The 21,273-nt window shown below is 46.6% G+C and overlaps 4 protein-coding genes across 5 annotated transcripts; 3 read left to right on the top strand and 1 right to left on the bottom strand.

Moving 5' to 3' along the window:
- The first annotated feature begins 908 nt into the window (after positions 1 to 908).
- On the top strand, positions 909 to 3,781 carry LOC135584464 (probable inactive receptor kinase At4g23740). 2 transcript variants are annotated; one of them, XM_065121772.1, is made up of 3 exons: positions 909 to 1,007; positions 1,128 to 2,757; positions 2,882 to 3,781. In XM_065121772.1, exons 2-3 carry the CDS (start codon positions 1,536 to 1,538, stop codon positions 3,559 to 3,561), a joined length of 1,902 nt encoding a protein of 633 aa, XP_064977844.1. In that variant the 5' UTR covers positions 909 to 1,007; positions 1,128 to 1,535; the 3' UTR covers positions 3,562 to 3,781. The 2 variants fall into 2 exon arrangements, with proteins under 2 accessions (XP_064977844.1, XP_064977843.1); XM_065121771.1 differs by having other exon boundaries at positions 967 to 2,757.
- Positions 3,782 to 8,976: 5,195 nt separating this feature from the next.
- Positions 8,977 to 10,812, top strand: LOC103995060 (ethylene-responsive transcription factor CRF2-like). Its single transcript, XM_009415553.3, has 2 exons — positions 8,977 to 9,201; positions 9,527 to 10,812. Exon 2 carries the CDS (start codon positions 9,569 to 9,571, stop codon positions 10,571 to 10,573), a length of 1,005 nt encoding a protein of 334 aa, XP_009413828.2. The 5' UTR covers positions 8,977 to 9,201; positions 9,527 to 9,568; the 3' UTR covers positions 10,574 to 10,812.
- A 2,787-nt stretch (positions 10,813 to 13,599) lies between these two features.
- Positions 13,600 to 16,364, bottom strand: LOC135618232 (plastid division protein PDV1-like). The gene is made up of 2 exons (XM_065119101.1): positions 16,034 to 16,364; positions 13,600 to 14,318 (listed from the first exon to the last, which is right to left on the bottom strand). Exons 1-2 carry the CDS (start codon positions 16,322 to 16,324, stop codon positions 13,791 to 13,793), a joined length of 819 nt encoding a protein of 272 aa, XP_064975173.1. The 5' UTR covers positions 16,325 to 16,364; the 3' UTR covers positions 13,600 to 13,790.
- Positions 16,365 to 19,365: 3,001 nt separating this feature from the next.
- LOC135618410 (transcription factor SPEECHLESS-like) lies at positions 19,366 to 21,235 on the top strand. Its single transcript, XM_065119295.1, has 3 exons — positions 19,366 to 20,068; positions 20,173 to 20,688; positions 21,018 to 21,235. The coding sequence occupies exons 1-3, from the start codon at positions 19,637 to 19,639 to the stop codon at positions 21,081 to 21,083; spliced, it is 1,014 nt and encodes a 337-aa protein (XP_064975367.1). The 5' UTR covers positions 19,366 to 19,636; the 3' UTR covers positions 21,084 to 21,235.
- Positions 21,236 to 21,273: the final 38 nt, after the last annotated feature.

Here is a 21,273-nt window from a genome sequence, read left to right as displayed (position 1 = left end):
GTGTCCGAGCAATTATAGAGCCGAGTGAACCAGCGGCATCAATTATATGCTTCACAGTATAAGAAAAGCAGTGAGATCGCTGTCTAACAGTGACTGGTCCAGCGTCGATGCTGTGCGTGTCGTCGTCTGATAGGAAAATACTAGATTTCAAGGATCAATCATTCGCCTAATGTGAAGAGGCGTAAAAGTACTCAGTATTTCTTATATTTATATTTAAATTTATGATTTTTAGTGTACTATAAGATATCTCTACTTAATTTTTAGACAAAAATTATATGATAATTTAGATGAATTCAGCGGACGATGACGGTTCGATTCGAATCAGAATCAACGATGTCATCATGCTCTCTCTCTCTCTCTCTCTCTCGAGTGGTGAGAAAAGCATGATGGGCGGCAGAAGAGACGGCAATCACTTCCACGGCCAAACAAAACAGTCCACCGGAGCCACAGCAAAGCCACCCCCAACCACCACTCTCGCAGACCCCTCTCCGCCAGCTCATCGTCATCAAGATTTCTCCTGCCTCTGCACGACTGGGCCCACGGGCACACCATGAGTCCTTGGGTGACGGTGGGTCCCGCCGGGCTAGTTTATTCTCTCGGTGTCATTACTTGAAAATCTAATATAATTTTCATTTATGTTTTGTTCAATTAAAATTAAGTATTGATTTTTCGTCGATTTATAATAACATTATTATCATGCTTGTTCATTATTTAATGATTTATTACTCTTTTTCTTGTCAGAAAGATACGTAAGAAATATATATCTACGTTAATCACGCAAGGGTAGATGAAGAGTACGGCTACGATGTACCCAAGTAGAGGTGCACCCGTGGTGGTCCCGACCTTCAAAATCGTGGTAAACTTCTGTGCGAAGAATCGACACTCCCCCCTCCCTGTTTACCGCCCTCAAACATATAGATAAAAAGATCGAAGAGCTCGGTGGCTTCGATGATCTGCAGGCGCTCCTCGAGCTCGGCAATGGCGGATCTCCAGACAAATTTCGCAAGGTTTCTTTCTCCCTTCTTCCTCTCTCTTCTCCTTCTCCTTTGTCACTCTTCACTTCATGAATGAAGATGTTCGACGGTAACGCCTGCTCCCCGGCTCTCTGTCTTCCTCGGTGCTTGCAGTTCGGTGAGTAAATGATTGCGTTCAGTGGCGTCCGAGGTGGGAGGGGAGCGATTTGGATGCCCTTCGTTTAAGCAAAATCCGGAGATAGCACTTGTTGCTTTCATCTCCGAGGCGTCTTTTCTTTCTTTTGACGGCTACGTGCTTCCCCTTGTCTCCCGTCTTCTATTCTAAGATCTCCCATTTCGGTCCCCGGCTCGGTTTGTTTGCGTGCGGCGGTCTCAGAGGAAAAGAGGAAACTTTGAAGTGATCGTCACTTGTTTGACTCAGAAGATGGTGTTGCAGAGTTAGAGATCGCTTCTCCTTTCGAACTGGTTCGTGAATTTTAATCCGAGTGTTGGAAGAGCAAAATGCCAAAAAGTTGAGATTTTTATTGTGCTTTCGTGGGATTTCGGAATCTACGGCAAGAAATGAATCCCAGATTAGTGTTCTTGGCTGCTTCTGCACTCTGGTTAGCGATGTCCTGTCTCGGAGTGGGCGCTGGCAGACTGGCGGAGGACAAGCAGGCATTGATAGATTTCCTCGCCGCCATCCGCCTCACACGCGGCCTCAATTGGAGTCCGTCCACTGCCGTCTGCGGCCGCTGGACCGGCGTCACCTGTAGCATCGACGGCTCCCGCGTCGTCGCCGTCCGCCTCCCGGAGATCGGATTCGGCGGCCCGATCCCGCCCAACACCCTCAGCCGCCTCTCGGCCCTCCAGATCCTGAGCCTCAACTCTAACAACCTCACGGGTCCCTTTCCCGCAGATTTCGCGAACCTCACCGCCCTCACCGGCCTCCATCTCCAGCTCAACAGCTTCTCCGGCCCCCTGCCGTCGGATTTCTCGCCGTGGAAGAGTCTCACGTCTCTCGATCTCTCCTTCAATGACTTCAACGGGGAAATCCCAGCTTCCATCTCCGGCTTAACTCAGCTCACCGCGCTGAACCTCTCTAGTAACTCGTTCTCCGGCCAAATTCCAGATCTTGAGCTCCCAAACCTCCGATTTCTTGATCTCTCCGATAACAATCTTAATGGCCCGATTCCCAAATCCCTCCGTGGTTTTCCAAATTCATCATTTTCTGGTAATGCTTTGTCATCAACTACATCTTCGCTGCCGCCTTCTCCTCCGCTGTTTCCAAGCTCTATAACCACGAGGAAGATGAGTGAATCCACCATCCTAGGAATCATAGTCGGCGGATGTGCTTTGTTATTCGCCATGCTTGCGCTATTTCTCTTCCTTTGCTGCTCCAGGAAAGACGAGATTTTTGTCTCTGGTAAGGGGAGGAGAAGGGACCGGTCACCAGAGAAAGCTGTCGCTGGAAGTCAGGATGCGAACAACCGGCTCGTCTTCTTCGAGGGCTGCACGTTTGCATTTGATTTAGAGGATCTGCTGAGGGCTTCTGCAGAGGTTTTAGGGAAGGGAACGTTTGGGACTGCATACAAAGCAGTACTGGAGGACGCGACGACGGTGGTGGTGAAGCGGCTGAAGGAGGTCGGCGTGGGGAAGAGAGAGTTCGAGCAGCAGATGGAGATGGTGGGCATGGTAAAGCATGAGAACGTGGTGGAGCTGAGGGCGTATTACTACTCCAAAGACGAAAAGCTCGTGGTGTATGACCATTACAGCCGGGGGAGTGTCTCTTCCTTGCTGCATGGTACGGTATCTCTTCACTTTCAATTCTGTTATCGTTGATGAGCTACTAATGATTCACCACACCGTCTTTTCAATCAACAGTTGATTACCCTAATATGTGGTAATATCTACCCCATAATTTGCAGGGAAGAGAGGGCAGGAGAGGACACCTCTGGACTGGGAAACCAGGCTCAAGATAGCGCTAGGAGCAGCAAGAGGGGTCGCACACATTCACGTGGAGAACAATGGAAAGCTCGTCCATGGCAACATCAAATCGTCCAATGTCTTCCTCAACGACCAGCACTACGGCTGCGTCTCCGACCTGGGCTTGCCATCCCTCATCAACCCGATGCTCCCACGCCTGTCCCGCACCGCAGGTTACCGTGCACCCGAGGTTGTCGACACAAGGAAAGCGTCACAACCTTCCGACGTCTACAGTTTTGGCGTTCTCATGCTCGAGCTGCTCACCGGGAAGTCCCCCATTCAGATAACGGGCGGCGGCGGCGGTGGTGGTGATGAGGTGGTCCATTTGGTCCGCTGGGTTCACTCTGTTCTCCGCGAGGAATGGACTGCAGAGGTGTTCGACGTGGAGCTGCTGAGGTATCCCAACATCGAGGAGGAGATGGTGGAGATGCTTCAGATCGCCATGAATTGCGTGGCGAGGAAACCGGAGCGGAGGCCGAAGATACCAGAGGTGGTTGGAATGATCGAAGGGGTGAGAAGATTCGATAGCGGGAATCGGTCTTCCACAGAAGCCATATCAGAGAGTTCGACACCAACACCAGTACAGGATGCAGAAGCCCAAACAACTCCACAGCGAGGCTAAGCGTGTTGACGCTTTCGTGAATGCTTCTTATTAGTGTGATTCTCCATCGTAGGATAACTTTCGTTCAGATTCTTTGGCTTCTGCAGAAGATGTATCTGTAGGTCTATCATTGAGGGGCAGAACACCACTATCCTGTGACCTCAAGAAGGGAAGTCTAGTTTGAGAGATGTGTTGTTTCCTGAGCTATTCCGTTTAATTTGATTTAATGGCTTGTGCATTACTTGATATGCTTGGCTATATCCCTAATGCTCATATTTTATTTACTACGTGCATGGTTAATCCATGAGATTAAACTGGTAAAGATCCATGCAGCTGCACCCATGGCTTCTTTTGGTTAGATGCTAACGAGATGGTTCAAGTTAAGCACGAGAAGAATACCGACCGGTTTACCTCGTTGTGAGCTTGATAGTGGATCCTTGTGGCCATAATGGTTAGATGTGGACCGGTAAATTTGTCTCGATTTGACTTGCTACGTACCATACTGGCATCGATTTCATCAGATTCATTTATTGGTATTTAAGACATGTTCCACCGCAAGGACGCCTCCAGAGAAATAGCAGCTTTGCCAGACTCCTGGCTCTTTATCACGTATCAAAAATTAATGGGGAGGCGACACAGTAATTGCTTACGAGCCTTCAGCTATGATTGGCGCTGGGCATTTTGGCTTCGCTTGACTTCTGCCCCATCCTGGTCGCCACGACAATGTTACTTCACTCAGACCGCTGGTCTTTGGGCTTCGAGGCTCTTAATTCCTTCTCCAGAAACATTAAAATCATAGGGCACCTGAATAATGTGGGGAGGTCTCCACTCTTGAGCATGCATGCCTTCTTTCGTTTGTCTCTTCTCACCGGATGTGATGTAGCTCAAACTGTTAGCATCGTTTCCCATATAGCAGCCTTCTTCCTCTTTTTGTGCTCTTAAGAGAACACCGGTGCTTTATGCTTTGTAGCCTTCTTCCCGAATGCATGGATCACCAAATGGTTACTGCTAGTCATCATGCATTGTGCCTTAGAGCCATCGAAGGGCGCTGACCTTTGGAAACTACATAGTTCCATGCACCACTTGGAATTCTTTTCCTCGATCAACAGATTCAACACGAGAGAGAGAGAGAGAGAGAGAGAGAGAGAGAGAGAGATCCGACTTCTCATCGGCCGTGGAATTATTTAGAGCTGATAACATAACCGGCCACAGGAGAGCAACTCCGCTGAGCTCTCAACGAGTAGTCAAAGCTCGAGCACGTCTGTATACACCTAGAAATAAGTCTCCACATGTCGGCCACCATGGAAATAAGTCTTCCCCTCCGAGTTAAAGTGCAATCATTGCACTATTATAACTTACATGATGGCCGGAGAAGGAGCTGTGCGTTTTACCCATTCACTACCACCATCGCGCACGTTAATAGTAAAGCAACTAATTGCTAGTTTCTGTCTGCAGTCAAATTAGATTTGTCAGTTGACTTTAAACTACGACAAATGGGATGTACGTATAGGATCTAATCATAGTCGTACCACTTTGCTGCTGCACAAGCCGAACAATATGCTCGCAAGACGAGTGGAGAAAATTAATGGGTAATTAGAATATGTTCAAATTGAAACAGCATATGCAGAAAACAGCAGTCATTATGTCGCTGTTTTCCTTTTTATTTTTTATTTTGCGTTCTTGAGCCTATCCTACTTGCAGTTGGCATATGCCATTACAACTTCGTCAAGGAATCAATTCAATGCTTGAAAATGCTGACAAAAAGAGATTTTGTGTATCAGATGTAAACCTTATAGTTTATACAAAGACTCGCATGGCACCAAGTCACACAGTGTGTGCATTTATGTGCCATCCTGAGCGCAAACTGCAAGATGTACAGGTGCAGAGGCCATGCAGTAATGTGGTCTGAGATTCTAAGATGAAGCCATGCTTAAAATAAGAGGACTCATGTCCTCCTCCATCGAACCCCTTAATGTATTGTAGCCAAGCCAGATTCTCCGAGAGGACCCGTTGAGCATCTGATTGCTTTTAATACGCATCGAGAGCCATTCCAAATGTATGTATGTTTTGTAGCTCACATGCCTACGATAATGTCATGCTTGAACTCGAGTCCACTTAATATTTTTAGGGTTCGTGCACACGAGTGGACGACCTAAACCCCCAAAACCAGGCCTCGCTTCCTATGTATGCTTGGAGCTTTAGCTTTTGTCTCGTGTCGAAGACAAGGAATAAAGCCGCAAAGCTGCGACGACTCGATTCTCCTCCTCCATTGGAGGATCTCAGAGGAAGATGGTTTGGCCGTGGATCGACTGTTTGCGTTCATGCTCTTGCTTCTGGGAACTGTCACCTGGAAAAGTCTAATGTTCGAACTCCCAAGTGGAGAGTTAGTGTGTGGCACGTCCGCTTGTTCTTCCATGGCTCATTTATGAGTGATCGGGCGTGGCAGGTGTGGAACAGCCTTCGATGGAGCTAAAACAATGCATGAATGCATCTTTCTCAAAGGATTCCACATGTCTCAGATTTCTTTTCATTTATTTAAATTGATGGACCATGCGGGATCACTAAAATGTAGACATGGCATCTTAGAACTTGTATTGATTCGACTCATAATTTACTATTGGGTGAGATTTGGCGAACTGAACTCAGTGCTGCTGACGCGATCAGATCTTGGATAGGATCACGACCGTCCATGAGCTCGCGGGAATCGTCAGAGTCGTCTTAAAGCTCTCACGTGTCCGCGTCAGTCAGCCGCACCTACCGACGCTCTCACCAGTGGGTGGTCCGGTTTTTCGAACCGTTGAAGTAAGCCACGTCGGACGGGGATGGTTGCGCTCGAAAGTGGAATGGGGACAGAATCCTGCGGCTCTCTCGGGAAACAGGCCGCCACGTCGCGGCCGCATGCGGGCGGGCGGGAATGGGGACGCCGAGAGTTGGACACGGATCACCTGCTGCCACTGCGATAGTGGGCAGTGGGTGCGGCCGCCGGGAACACAGGGTCGGCCCCCTCGGCTCCTGCGACAACCTCCCGTTTCCTTCCTGGCCTTCGCCTGGCTCTATAAACCTCTCCTCTTTTTTGGTCGCCGAAAAGGGAAGGAAAGAAAATAATAATAATACTAAGCTGCTTATTTTGTCTCACTGATCTGCTCAAGTTGATATCTTCGGTTCATTGACGATAGAGAGACGACATCAAATGATGTTCTTTTCTGGAGACGGTTTTATTTCTCACCAGCATTGCTTTTCTCAACAAAGTAAGCCAATAAAGCGGTTTGATTCGTGTATTGTTATTGCTCATACGATGGGCATTAGATCAAATAGACAAATACAGAGATCTTTTTCTTGCTCGAGATCATTAATCACCGTCTGCTATTCAGCAAAGAATATATAACAGCATTAATTGCACTTGTCATTATTTAACTGCTAAAAGAGATTCGTTCTCAAATTCTAAAGCTAAGATCAGACCTACAGTAGCAGCAGCAGCAGTACGTAGTGCTACCATTACATGAAACCCTGATGGAGAATGATGATGCTTCCATTAGACCTAGACCGCATTAAAATTATGTTATCATGCTTTCAGGGGAGACTCAGGTTGTTTGGAGCTGCTCGCGCATAACTCTACGCTTTACTTGGTGATATCATAGTGACTGGGTGATCCATACTTGATGTAGAATAACCTTACTCATAAGAATTCATGCAGCTCGAGTAAACAAATGCCTTGTAAATCCATGGCTATGACTACTAACTACTACATGTGTTGCTGGTGTCTTGTGCTCTATTAAGTTGTAGAATAACCTTACGATAGGTGTCATACCGATATCTTTTCCTTGGAAAGGATTAATTTCATCCTTTTTCTTTGGTATAAAGATCACGAGGGTTGGGCCATTGTCACACTAAAAAAAGTGGGATACAAGATCCTGGAAAGACAAAGCATGCATGATGTCTTTTGACAGTAATTATAATAATCACCATTAAAAGGCAATATAATTAAGAGAAGAAAGCTAGATAGGGATTTGGTTTGGTACGACGGGTAAGGAAGAACATCTAGGAGTTGGATGCTGCATTGACTTATCCTTAATGGGACATGTTGGGAGCTGCGAGGAAAAGGATTAATTAAAATAAAAATAGCAGGAGCAATAAAAGATCGGAGGAGCCATCCACAAAACACGGCCACTGTGAATCGTGTTGGACCAATTAATACCCACCCTTTCTTGTCCAACTCGGTGATCTCTTTCCTAACATGTCGATTGTGCGCGGTGTTGTCCTCCCACCATTTCCTTTTGTTCATTGCTCATCGGCAGATATGCAAACCCTTCGTCTCTTTCTTTGCTGCTTCCACATAACCTTCCCGTGGACACACCTCTCCATGAGTTGGAATCTCGAGTAACAGCATTTTCTTATGTATGTTTCGTGGATGGATTGCACCTCCGAAATGCACAGGTTGTATCACGTCACATCTTTAGTGAATGCTTTTTAGATGTACACTTCACATTTTCTTTCTCGCCCAAAGCGTTTTGGAAACCTCTCGTATGATTGCGACTGGGTTTTAGGTACTTAGGGTGCATCGATGCCTTTTCCACCGGCCTTCTTGCGAAGGCATAACGAAGTGAAAGTGCTTCTCCCTCGTATAGAGTTGGATATTCCGATCTACGAACAAGCATGAGAAGCGATAGGAATGGACTCTTAATAGGTTAGCAACGACATTGTGTTTGTGGTGAAAAATAGAACTTGATATATGTGAATACGTCAAACAAAAAAGAAAGTGTATTGATGAAAGAAAGGGATTCGGGTGTTTTGCACACGTCGATGAGATGATCATGAGGGGGAGTAACGAGGAAGAACACACAAAGCTTACCGTGGTAATGATAATACGTGACACGACGCAGCTGTAAAAGATAAAAAACAATGTCTCGGGTTAAGAGCGTGGCAGTAGTGACAGGCGTTGTATGCTTTGTCCTACAGTGATTTCTTGCCCCTAACTATTTTGGCTTCCTCTTCCTTCACATGGATGATGATCCTTGAGATTCCAACTCGTCTGATGTGAGTTGGCCGCTTGTTCCATAAGGATAATTACGATTAAATGGTATCTAATTGCGTCGGCTAATTATTTTCTTCGGAGCCAAGTAAGTAAATCTTGCAAAAGGAAGGGAGGAAGGACTTAAGACTCGTGATTGGGTCAAAGGTTGACCGCGAGAATTCGATTCGATGTCGTGGTGGGGTCCGTCCGAGTCAGCATTTTGGGGGGTACGCTGCTGGTTTGAAACCTGGCAGCTGTCATATCGAAGGATGCGGCGGTCCGCGGATGGGGACCGGCTCACCGGGAACAGCCGGTGAGCGATAAAAAATCATGGAATATGATGTTATTTTGGGGTGCCAGATTTTCCATCGGCTTCCTATAAGAGAGTGCTGCGACTTCCGCTGCTCACTCTCCCATCATCGCAGCCCAATATACTTTGAAGCCGAAGTTTCTCCGCTTCTACTGTTCCTTCTGCCGCTTCTTGCTCTCTTGTCCGTTATCTTACTTCTTGCACCAACCATCCTCTGGGGTTGTTGGTGGTAGTGCTCTGCAGTCGAGGGCAGAGGTGCCAATAGTAGAAGGCTGCCTGTCCTTGCTCTTGCGCGTCTGGGATTCAACGACTCCGTGCTCGCTTGGTGGTGTTTCGCTTTGTGAGTTACACTCTCTCCTTTCATCGAGGTCTCTCTTTCTCTTTTCGATCCCTATTTTCCTCTTGTCCTCGGATTAGTAGAATCCATGAAGATTTGAGGGTGTGTTGGTGCTGTCACGGTTTTAGTGGATATTCCATTCATATGTCGGTAAAAGCATCAGCTTTTACTCTCTCTAAGTTGATCGTGGGTGTGGGATAGGGAGGGATGTCTTGCTTTTGGGGTGTGACAATTATGTCTTTGCCTGCAGTTCTACTTGCAGCGTTTGGAATGGCAAAGATTAGATTTTTATGGTTGGCTTGGCTCGTTGTCGTTGTGTTGGATGCAGGGGAATGCAAATCCTGTAGAGGAGAGTCGTGGAGTTAACTTGATGGATGCTGCGTTTCTGGTGCCGGTGAAGCGTACAGAGCACGTCGTCGTGACGCCCAAGCCGCCCCTTGCGTCGCGACCGAAGCGCCGCCCCGGCGACGTGCCCGCCGCGGCGCCACGGCCGCGTACAGTACGTATCTTCTGCGACGACTACGACGCCACCGACTCCTCCGGAGACGAGGGCGAGTGCTGCCACTCCCGCCTCCGCGTCCGTCGGTACGTCCAGGAGATCCGGTTCCATACCCGCCCTGCCCGTGTCGGGGCCACGCCCGCCGCGGAGGCCGGGAAGAAGCGGAAGGCTGGTGCCGCTGCGGCTGCCTGCGGCGATGGGAGCGTACAGAGATTCCGCGGCGTCCGCCGGCGGCCGTGGGGGAAGTATGCCGCTGAGATCCGGGACCCTTGGCGGCGCGTACGGGTGTGGCTAGGCACGTACGACACCGCTGAGGAGGCCGCTAAGGTCTACGACTCCGCCGCCATCCAACTCCGCGGCCCCGACGCCACCACCAACTTCGCCCGCCCCCCGGACGGCGCCGCCACCACGACCCATCCCACTCCTCCTCCGCCGCCCAAGAAGAACCTATCGGAGAACTACCTCACCTCCGTCTCGGGCGGGTACGAATCCGCCGAGGAGTCGCACAACCTCTACTCCCCGACCTCCGTCCTCCGCGGCTTCTCCTCGTCCTCCTCCTGTTCCACCTCCGCGGCCAAGGCCAACGACACAGAGGAGAAGCCGAAACCGCCGGCGACGGGCATTGCGTCCAGCTCACCGGTGGAGCCTGGCGGGTTCCTGCAGTTCGAGGAGGAGACGCTCTTCGATGGCTTGCTCAGCTTCTTCGACGACGAGTCGGCGCCGGTCGGCGTCCTTGCCGAGGACTTGAGCGCCGCCTTCATCCACGACTCGGGACTCGACGTCCTCGAGCCGTCGTCGACGTGGCCAGCGGGAGACGATTTTTTCGCAGACATCGGCGACTTGTTCCCGATCGAGCCCCTTCCCGCCGCAAACTAAGCCTTCTTCGAGCTCGCGAATCGCGCCGAGATTAGTCGGTCGATTTTTTCCTTCGGGAGCCCCAAAAAAATGGAGGGCTTCAGTTTCCTTTTTCTTTTTATTTTCCTTCTACTTATTCCTCTTTATTTTCCCTATTCGTAGTGGCTTTCTTAAAATCACTCCGTCTCTTAAGTGGATGATGTAACGCAGTCACTAGAAAATTCCTAATAACAACAATTAATATGAGGCTTATGGAATTATCCGATACCAGCTTTTTGCGTGATATATATATATATATATATATATATATATATATATATATATATATATATATATATATATATTGAGTGTGTGTGGGGACGTGTTATTTGCCGAACTTGAATGCGTGATAGTGTATTGCAGTATACTTTGGGATGTCAACACCGAACACGTGGCCGTGTTGCCTGCGATGTGTCGCAGGAGTCGGTCCCACGTGGGGCCCTTTGTCGGGATAAAAGGATTTTGGCAGCTATCAGAAATTATATTGCGTAATTGTCTCTACTTGTTAATCAATTTGAGAGGACACCAAAGTCGAATTTGAAATGGAGTTGGAGAGTTGGGAGAGAGAGATGTGTATGAATCGAGTTTTAGTGGGACGATTACAAGTAGAAAATAGATATCTAACATAGATGATTATACAAGCAAATCTTTCTGTCACCGAGTTTTTTTGGGGATTTACTCTCTAGGCTGTGTTTTTGGGGCAATGAACACGATCATACGTTTCTATCAGTCAAGTGAAAAGACAACCGGAACTCGCTATCAAATCCATATTTGGAGTCTTGTGATAATTGTGGCGTCCTAACTTTTGACGACTACTTGGAATGATTGACAGGTCCTGAAATGTGGCACTTTCTATACGTTTATGGTGCTGAAAGATGACCTTGACGTCGAACAACCATTGAAGGTGAAGGTGAAGCCTCTGTTCTTACCGCAGCACACCCATCAGCTCATTTAACTGAGATCTGCGGAGCATCAACAGAAACCGGAGGATGTCGGCCTTCTCCGAATAGCTGTGTTTAGTTCAACAGATATGTCAGAGACCGTGTTTTGATGTGTAAACCTTCCTTTTCGTGTCACTTTAGCCGTGAGAGTATACCGCTGCATCATTCATGCGACTGTCATCCTTCTTCCGTCGATAAAATGGTCAGGGATGAGAAGACCATTGTTCTTCGTGGTTTGGTCTCCGAATCTGAATCATTGGAGTAAGTTGAGTGGCACGAGAGATGTCGGTGTGTAGGACGAATGATTGTGAATGCTGCAGCTGCTAAATGATGTGATCATATGCACCTCTCGAGAACTCCTCCAGCAGAGTCATTACTGTTGCGGGAGACAACCGGAAGACGTGGCCTTGGGGCCGACGCGATTTGGTTCAGGTCCGAATGCTCGGGGATCCGGTGCGACGCTCCTCAGGACAGCCGGGGTGGCTGGTCGCGGCAGTCCGAAGGGAATGTAGCGTCGGGGAGGTGCGACCTCGCCTTCGTTCCTGCACGCAGGTCGGGTCGGAAGCTCGGCTTGACCTCTTCGACGATCAAGTCAGATGATGTGAAAGGGAGTTTTCCTTCTCCAACTCTCTCTCCTGGTCCTAGGAGGAGGTCCTTTATAGGACAGTTTAGTATTACCTGATGTGTCTGTCTATGGGAGGTGGGATTATACCTCTGATGACGTCTGACATTGCTATTGACGTTGCGTGGAGAACCGAAAGCGGGGTCGGTTGTCGTCCTCCTCTGCCTCGGTCAAGTGCGCGGGATCAGTCAACGATGAAGTCATTGTCCGAAAGCGAATGACGTCAGCGCATGTCGAGTCAGCATTATTGCCCTCCGCCTCGGACAGAGTGGCGCCCAGGTGAGGCCGACGTCGTGACACGTCATGTCGCTATTATTACCCCTATCAATTACGGTACTCGCCAGCTCGGTGGTTGTGTTCCCAACAGTCCAAGGCTGTCTCGTCTCGTCTCTTTAACCATGCAAATGCTTGAAGATTGAAAAGTTACAACAATGTTGGCATGTTCTTGAAACCTCATGAAGCAATGTAATGCAGATGCCCAAAACTATGGGCATCAGAGACGATTAACGATGGAAACATATGCATTTGTGTGGGGGTAAGCTGTGAGCTCCGAGTAAAAGAATCAAGCGAGACACCAAGAAAAGATGCTATCAGAGATGGAAGTGAGTTCTATATACACCCCAAAGGTGATGGTTGTCTCATTGCACCAACTGCTGATTCTTTTCTAGTTTGCGGCTGCCAATTGTAAAACAAAACAAGATGTATAATAGTTGTTTAGCCAATTTATTTACTGTCTGCAGATGATGATTATGGTAGTGAAGTAGGGACAAAAGACATTCCTTTTCGGTTCCAGGAAGTCTGATGCTTCGCCTAAGAGTCCAACGGATGTATAGGAACATAACCAAACTTGTAGCGATATGAGGACAAGAACAGATTAGGGATTAAAGAAAAGGAGCATATTCCGATCCATGGAAAACTTCATGTTGGTCTTGTTTTCCTGTTTGGACTGTTGTTGGTCATCCAGCTAAAGGAATCTGATGGAACTAATTTGGCCTTACCCAAGTCGTTGGAACTCAATAATGTGGAGTTCAACATCACTTGATTTAATGGCTTAAAGCCTAAAACTTGGGTGAAAGAGAAGGATGAAGGGGTGGAGTTGTAAGGTCGATTACAACTGCTATGTATGTATAGTTTACGAGCCACTATAAATGCATCGTATATAACTTTTCCTTCGGCTGCATGCGAGAAGTAGGTTCCTAATGATCAAAGAGTGCACAGAGAGTATCAATATGACATCTTTGTTTCCTAATGATCATTTGTCGAGAAGTAGGTTCCCAGTAAAGTGATTTAGATGACTCTCCATGGCTGGTTTGCACTCTATACATCCACAAGAACAAATCACTTAAACCTTTGAAAGAAAACTGATGAGCTGAAGGATCTGAATTAGAGTCGTAGTTTAGCGCCAAGTAATCAGAAATGTATCAGTCCACAACTCCCTTAGCTCATACTAGAAGAAAGCTTGTCGATAAGCAATCAGAACAGTGTTCGAGTACAACCTAACTAGATTTACAACCATGTACATGACCATCTTACAAGATTAAAGTAACAAAAAAGAAAAAGAAAAACTTGACAAAGAAGTAAAAACACACAATATTTCCTACTAATTTCAGTATTTATAGGGATAAACCTGCAAACCCTAACCTCTGGCTGACACAACCTCAAGACGCTCCAATTGGCTGCTATGAGAAGAAGCACTTGCTGACCAAGAAAATCTTCCTCCATTTCTCTTCTTGTAGAATGTCTGATGTTGTGATCGAGCAGTTCCACCACTACAAGCAACTTGATTGAGTTGCATGAGAGCAAGCATGCTTATGGCAAAAACAGCAGCATTCCTTAAAACACCATGGATCCTCACCAATCTGAATGAGTTTTTCGCTGCAGCAAAGCCTGATATGAACATCTGTATTAACATGCTAGAGCTCCTTCCCTCGTGGCCTTCCAAATTCTTACCAGACTGACTCCTTGTTATCTTGTTCTCAGAGAGGGTCTCTGGTGTGACAGAACGGCCCATGTCATGCACATTACCAACAAACGATAAAGCTTTGTCAATTACCCTGTACTTCTTTCCCTGATAATCAGCCAATCTCATGGCAAGAATGATATGACTTTGCTCCAACCGTGCTATAGCAGCATCTCGTTCGGCTTGCTGTTGTGATTGTACAGTCTGTAGAGTCAATTTGCATGTTAAGTAAATCGTAGCACATATCTATCGTGCAAAGTCAAGCAAAAATGCTAGCCTGGAAAACAATCATTCAATATTAGTCCATATATATATACATATACATACATACATACATACATATACACACACACATACCCTAGCCTGGAAAACAATCATTCAATATTAGTTCACACACACACACACTAGCCTGGAAAACAATCATTCAATATTAGTCCACACACACACACACACACACACACACACCCTAGCCTGGAAAACAATCATTCAATATTAGTCCATACACACACACACACACACTAGCCTAGAAAACAATCATTCAATATTAGTCCACACACACACACACATATATATATATATATAACACATATCCATTTGATTTTTCTGCAAAGTAGACCAAGAGGCTTCATGAATGATCAGTAGAATTTTAAAAATCACCATCAACCTAAACTTAATCATCTAACCCAACACAGAACTGAAAACAAGCATTAACAAAAGAAATGTTATCTTAAAAGCACAAGGCAATTTCACAAGTAGAAAACTCTGTTAGTTTGCTGCTGGTTAAGATCATGCAACCAACAAGAAACAGAACTTTTTCTAGTATGTAATAAGTCTAGCGCAGGAAGCATTCTACAACACAGAGTGGTTGTTCAAAAAAAAAAACAACAACAATCACAAACACAATTATGATTCATTATTGGTATTAAGATCAAATTACGTATGGACGAAGCTAAGCGAGCACAAATCTTAAAAAAAGTGCTGCACATTCTAAAGCCAACAACTATATCAAGAAAAGTATGAGTAAACCCGAGCCAGGGTTTAATTTCATTTGTCATCTTCTGCCAAAACTGCAATGCCTGATTAACAATTAGCCAGCCCACCAAAATGTCATATAACAGCATCATGCCACGATTGCCTTAATCTGGGAACTTTAATTGATATTTTCCAACATGTTATCTATAATTTTCATACTATCGACTTATGTTGAAGAGTTGCCCAAGTATTAAGCAATCTGAGTTCCTCTACAGAGGATAATCAATGGGATAAACACACAACTTTTTTAGAAATTAATTGAACTTAACACCACATAATCCATACAGGGAGGCAATTGCAATGCCTTGAGACCAGCCTAGCAAAAGCCTCCTTGAACTCTCCTTTCCACGAAAAAGGATAGTATATAATTTACATAATTTACGTAAAAGGAACTCATCAAATAGATCGATGAACATCAGATGTTGAAATAGAAGAAGAGACCACTGAAGTTGTAAATACAAAGTCTAGCAACGCTAGAAACCTGATGAATGGAATGAATTCAAAGCCAAGAGTAAATTTTTTATGAGTATAAATTATTACATTCTACAATCCATTATATATATATATATATATATATATATATATATATATATATATATATATATATATATATATATCTCGTTTTCATGATCAATCTCTGATGGCAAATCATTTGCGAAAGAACAATCTTCTTAAATCTATCATAAATGCAACAAATTCTCAAGCCTAATCCAGTGTGAATGACTGAAAAAAGAAATACAAACTCACGTAAATCAATTGATCGAAGTCTCACCATGATGTAATCAAATTATTAAAAAAACTATGGCCTTTTGGTTCAATCGTATGTATGAATTAAAACGCCATGACGAGGGGGGGAAAACATAGAAGGAAAGAGAAGTGGAACTCACATGGAAGAACTCGAGCTGGTCCTCGAGGTTCTCCAGCGCGGACCGGATGGCGGCGAGGCTCCTGGCCTCCGCCACCGCCGCGCCGTCCCCCGCGGCCCCAAACTCCTTGACGAAGACAAACCCTCCATTTCCATCTCCGGCGTCCCCTCTGCGGCCCGCTGCAGGCTCCCGCTCGCCACGGCGGACGTTGATGGAGCGCAGGAAATGGGCGCGGGAGGTGGCGTGGATGGCGTCGTTGATCATGTCGTGGAGGTCACAGACCCTCTCCAGCACGGCATCCACATCCTCCATCTCCTAATTCACCGACCACAAGAAGGAAGTTTAGGGTTCGGTGGACCCCCGCTTCGGGGACGAAAAAGGAGGGAAAGAAGCCCAAATGAAACCAAAAGAAATGAACCAGGCCGGGCCTAATTCCAGTATCTGTTCGGCCCAAAATCAGCCCAAGAAAATTAAATCGTCGATGACATTGCGATCGAATAACAACCAATACTTGATCATCGTCGGTAGGTTCTCTTTTTATGTTTCGGCCACAAATACTCAATTCATTTATCTCGTACAATTAGTTATTATTATTATTGTCATGTGGATCCGAGCCGGTTAACCGGCCGTATAACACGTCCGATCTCAAACCCGGTTCACAATTGATTTCAGGTCGGACCCACCGATCCGATCTGATGATCGTGACGACATGTGGCCCCATTTTTTATACCAAAATTGTCACGTTTATCTAATGATATCGGATGGTGACTACGCATTAATTGAAGCATGGGGACGATCCTCTCTAACGCACCCCGAGTTCCCGGAGGAGGAGACGGGTCCGGCCGGTCATGTTAACTTAATTCGTGCAAGCTTGCTTGGACAATTTTTGTGCTCCGTGGACCCTCTTCCGGCTGTCACGCACATCCCTGATATGCTTCTTATGCTGCATCAACCTAACCACAGGCAGTAGGCTGGATCTCCGCCGAGGATGTTGATCCCATCTGCCGACCATCTCCGGCCGTATCGCGTCTCCGATGCACGCGTATGCGTCTCGCCCGCGTGGCACGCCACGGCCATAAAATCGTCCGGGTCTCGGAGATCCTCGCAAAGATTTCTTCTCGTCCTTTCCATATTACCCGTCCTCCCTTCATTTAACGCGGAATCAGAGGCAAGCTTTTGACTGCATCTCCCCCTCACCCTCTCCGTCTTCGTTGGAATACTTCGATCCGGAAATACATGATGATGCCTTTGGTTTAATTGCATGTTTATCACCTACTCATCTTGAGTTGTATCATAATCATCGGGCAGAGGATAGAGATGGAAGCGGGCTAAGTGAATCCGTAGAAGACAGCTGGAGATCTTCATTTTTGTACTCATTTGCTTAAATCATTTCCTCGTCCATAAATACCCAATTAAACTAATCGGTAGTGCTGCTTGGAACGATCTGAAATCATTGACCTTGTTTTCCGTTCTTGCATGTCGTACGTGCATGGCCGCTCGTCCTTGAAGTTCTTCAGGCTTCTTCCTCCTCCCCTCCTACCATTCATGTTGAAATAAGATGAATGATGCTTATGACGCAGGCCTCTTCTTCGGAGACAACAAATGGTATCGTAGATCATCAAAGCCGAAGTCCCAACGGCTACACATCTGATGGCGACCGGTCGAGGCCCTCGTAATCTTTGTAGCCGCATTCAAGGCCATGGGGACCGCCATGGTTGGGACATTCATACATGCACCATTCCCCGTGTTCATCAATGCAACCCGCCCTCTTTAAGCTGGGTATCAGATGGGCGTCTGAATCTGAATCGCCTCTGTCACTGCGGCAGGCCAAGATTCTCTCCCTCCTCTCTCTTTCATACATCTTTCGTGGTGCCATTGAATGAGTCTCACTGGAGCTTTCGCTGAAGCCCTCGAAAGGGAGGTATCATCAGTACTGAAGCTGCCATATACGGGCACCATTATTTTATGTTGACACACACACACATACAATGATGCTTTAAGTCTCTTGTGAGTTATATGCATATCTGCGGCCTTCCATGTGTGATCTGTGGAGGGCCGCCAAATCAGATTGAGACAGCCAGGCATTTATCGCTTGCCTGATGATTTCTTTTCGAAACATATCTACCATAGTATTCTTCTGTTGCAATTATTATGATGTCTGGCTTTCTGCTTTGCCCTTCCACTGGTAGGCTTAAGTTTGGTTGCTAAAACAAAGTAGGAATCATATCATTGGAATTTGTTGGAAGTTTCCTGCATTAAAATGACCACACAAGGGCTCGTGATGCAGCTGTCAGAATACCATTTAGCAGCATTTATCACCCAAGCATGGCAAGCCGATTCGATGCCACCTCCATGGAGCTTGATAAGATCAAATGGATGTCTCCACAGCCAATCCCTCGTTTTCCTCTACAGAGATATCGATGCGAAAGCATGACTTTGTTTTGTGGCCGTTGGATGCGGTAAATGTGACAGTAAATGTGGAGCGGCTGACAGCTTGAGGAACAATAACGAGGCAGAAGACGGCTGGTCACTAAATGAGGGGGCGATTGCGTCTCCTCCTCCTATTTATTACATTTAGCATGGCACTGTGTCTTTGTGGTGATCCCATTCAAGCCTTCTGACAGCGACTGTCATCGTTATCTTGCGCTGCTCTCACAAGCAGTGGAAATCCTTTTAGTCGATGTCATTCCGTGCCAAAGGGAAATTAAATGGTAAGGTAACACTTGATTGCACAACTTTTGTGATTTATGCTTTGTTGATTGCTTTTGGATTTACTTACTGGCAGTACTGCTCATTATTAATCTTAATAAATACTGTGCACCCCTCGGGGAAGGCTAAAAGACTGATGATGTGTGTCGTAATTCTAACATTTACATGCACAATGCACAGTTGCAATTTGCAGCTTAGCATTTCATAGATTGCACCTTAGCAGTACCACTCGGTGAACCACCTGAACGATGTGACGTCGGTGTGCTATCTACAAAACATGGATTAACAGTGAGCATATACGATGCATGATATATATACTACGGAAACATGAGAAAGAAGAGAAGGACAATGTTCTCACCCATCGATGAAGAACACGACCACTATTGTCCATCAGAAGTTGATGAACTAGAATGTAGATGCCATGCCTGGTGGCGCAGTTAAAGCGTGGCCCCATCCCCCTCCTCGATGTTTGCCCGTCTCCAATCTCCTCAGAGCTCAGAAACTAAAGCATGTGTACGGGTGTCTGAAGCATCTCAATTTAATGTGCATGCAGAGCATCTACAAAGCCCATGCAGATGCAATGGTCTTATAGCCGGTGGTGTGTCCATTTGTTCTCGTTCGGCTTCTTCGTTTGCCATCTCTCCCCTCGCATCCCATTCCTTCACCATTCCACGATACCTTTCGAGTTCTTAGAGCTCTCCTTGTATATAAGTAAATATGGCCTGCAGCAGCTGCATGTTCGTCGTGTTCGTAGAGCTGCTCTTCTTGTAGTTCGATGTAAACCCTACCGGAGCCGCGGAACGTAAGGTTACCGTGCTATATGCTCACTGACACTGAGAGCTGAAATATCGAGTCCATAGAACTCATCCTAAAAGTGGTGACTTGCTGCATTATCCAATACTTCTTCTAGATACCATGGGAGAAGGCCTGTCCGAGCTTTTTGAGCACCCAGAGTTCACCCGAACAGATTTGGCCGTAGACACCTCGCCGGAGGATCTTTTTAGCATCTTGGAAACTTTCGAGGATGCCATCACGAAGGAAGTACCCCTGTTTGACCCATTCCAAGGGAGTAACTTCAGCCCCAGGGTTGGCGAGCAGCCGAATACCGGCTTGGTATCTCAAGGGTGGTCTGCCGGGCCTTCGGAGACCGACGACGCTTTGGAGGAAGCCGGCCAAGCTCTGAAGAAGAGGAAGCTGTCGGATTCCCCTGTTTCTCCTACCGAAGCAGGAATCCACGATGGACAGCAGAAGACGTCGCACATCGCCGTGGAGCGCAACCGGAGGAAGCAAATGAATGAGCACCTGTCGGTGCTGCGCTCCTTGATGCCTTGCTTCTACGCAAAGAGAGTAAGATGAATTCGAGCAGCCACCTTCGTTGTTCTTTTATCATGCTTCGTTCCTTAAATGCTCGTGTCTTTCCTATCTATCTATCTATCAACTTTCGATCAAAGGGAGATCAAGCATCCATCATAGGAGGGGTCGTCGATTACATCAAGGAGCTGCAACAAGTCCTGCAGTCCCTGGAGGCCAAGAAGCAAAGGAAAGTTTACAGCGAAGTGCTGAGTCCAAGGCCGCTGTCCAGCCCCAGGCCTTCACCCTTGAGCCCCCGGCCTCCACCTCTAAGCCCTCGAATGACCCTTCCCATCAGTCCGAGGACGCCGCGGCCAGGAAGCCCTTACATGCCAAAGATGCAGCAGAACTACGTCTCCCCCACGCTGGCTTCGTCCCATGAATCCTCTTCTCCTTTTTTCAGCAGCATCTCCGAGCTTGCAGCCAACTCCAAATCCCCTGTCGCCGATGTGGAGGTGAAGTTCTCGGGTCCTAATGTCATCCTTAAGACGGCTTCTCACCGCATCCCTGGGCAAGTTCTGAAGATAATTGCAGCTCTCGAGGGCCTCGCGCTCGAGATACTCCATGTTAGCATTAGCACCACCGATGACACCATGCTCAATTCATTCACCATCAAGGTAATGCTAACTGATTCGGATTTCCTCTTACCCAGAAAATGCTTACCAAATGTTCTTCTGCTACTACTTTCACAACCATCACCTTCTCTAGAACACCATGGATCACAGAAACAAAACCAAAAACTGCAAGCTACAAGATTTAATAGTCACTCCATGACAAAGTTGCTAGTAAAGGCTCTCACCTGCCGTTTAGCATAGATTTCAGCGAGTACACATACGGGGAACCAGCTAGCTTTATAAGCGATGGGAAAACCACATCGCATGCATGTTATTCCTTCTAACCATTGAATTAGTTCGACTTTTCCATGCAATATTGCTTCTTTCTGCAGATCGGAATTGAATGCGTGCTCAGTGCCGAAGAACTCGCACAAGCGATTCAGCAAACATTCTCGTGAAGCTTCTCTCACTGGATCCTCCATATCTAGACTCTCTTTATCTATCCTCTCCCAAGGCCAAAGCTTCTGTAGCAAAGAGAACGGGGAAGCCTTGTTTGAATATGACCAACATACTTATTACTCCATGTAATCTCTGGGTTTCTTCATTTCAATCTGAACCTTAAAAGTATGACTCCATCCATTTTCTTAG

The sequence above is a fragment of the Musa acuminata genome, chromosome BXJ2-8 (assembly GCF_036884655.1).
Source record: "Musa acuminata AAA Group cultivar baxijiao chromosome BXJ2-8, Cavendish_Baxijiao_AAA, whole genome shotgun sequence".
Classification (NCBI taxonomy): Eukaryota; Viridiplantae; Streptophyta; class Magnoliopsida; order Zingiberales; family Musaceae; genus Musa; species Musa acuminata.
This window is presented reverse-complemented; position numbering and strand designations above follow the sequence as displayed.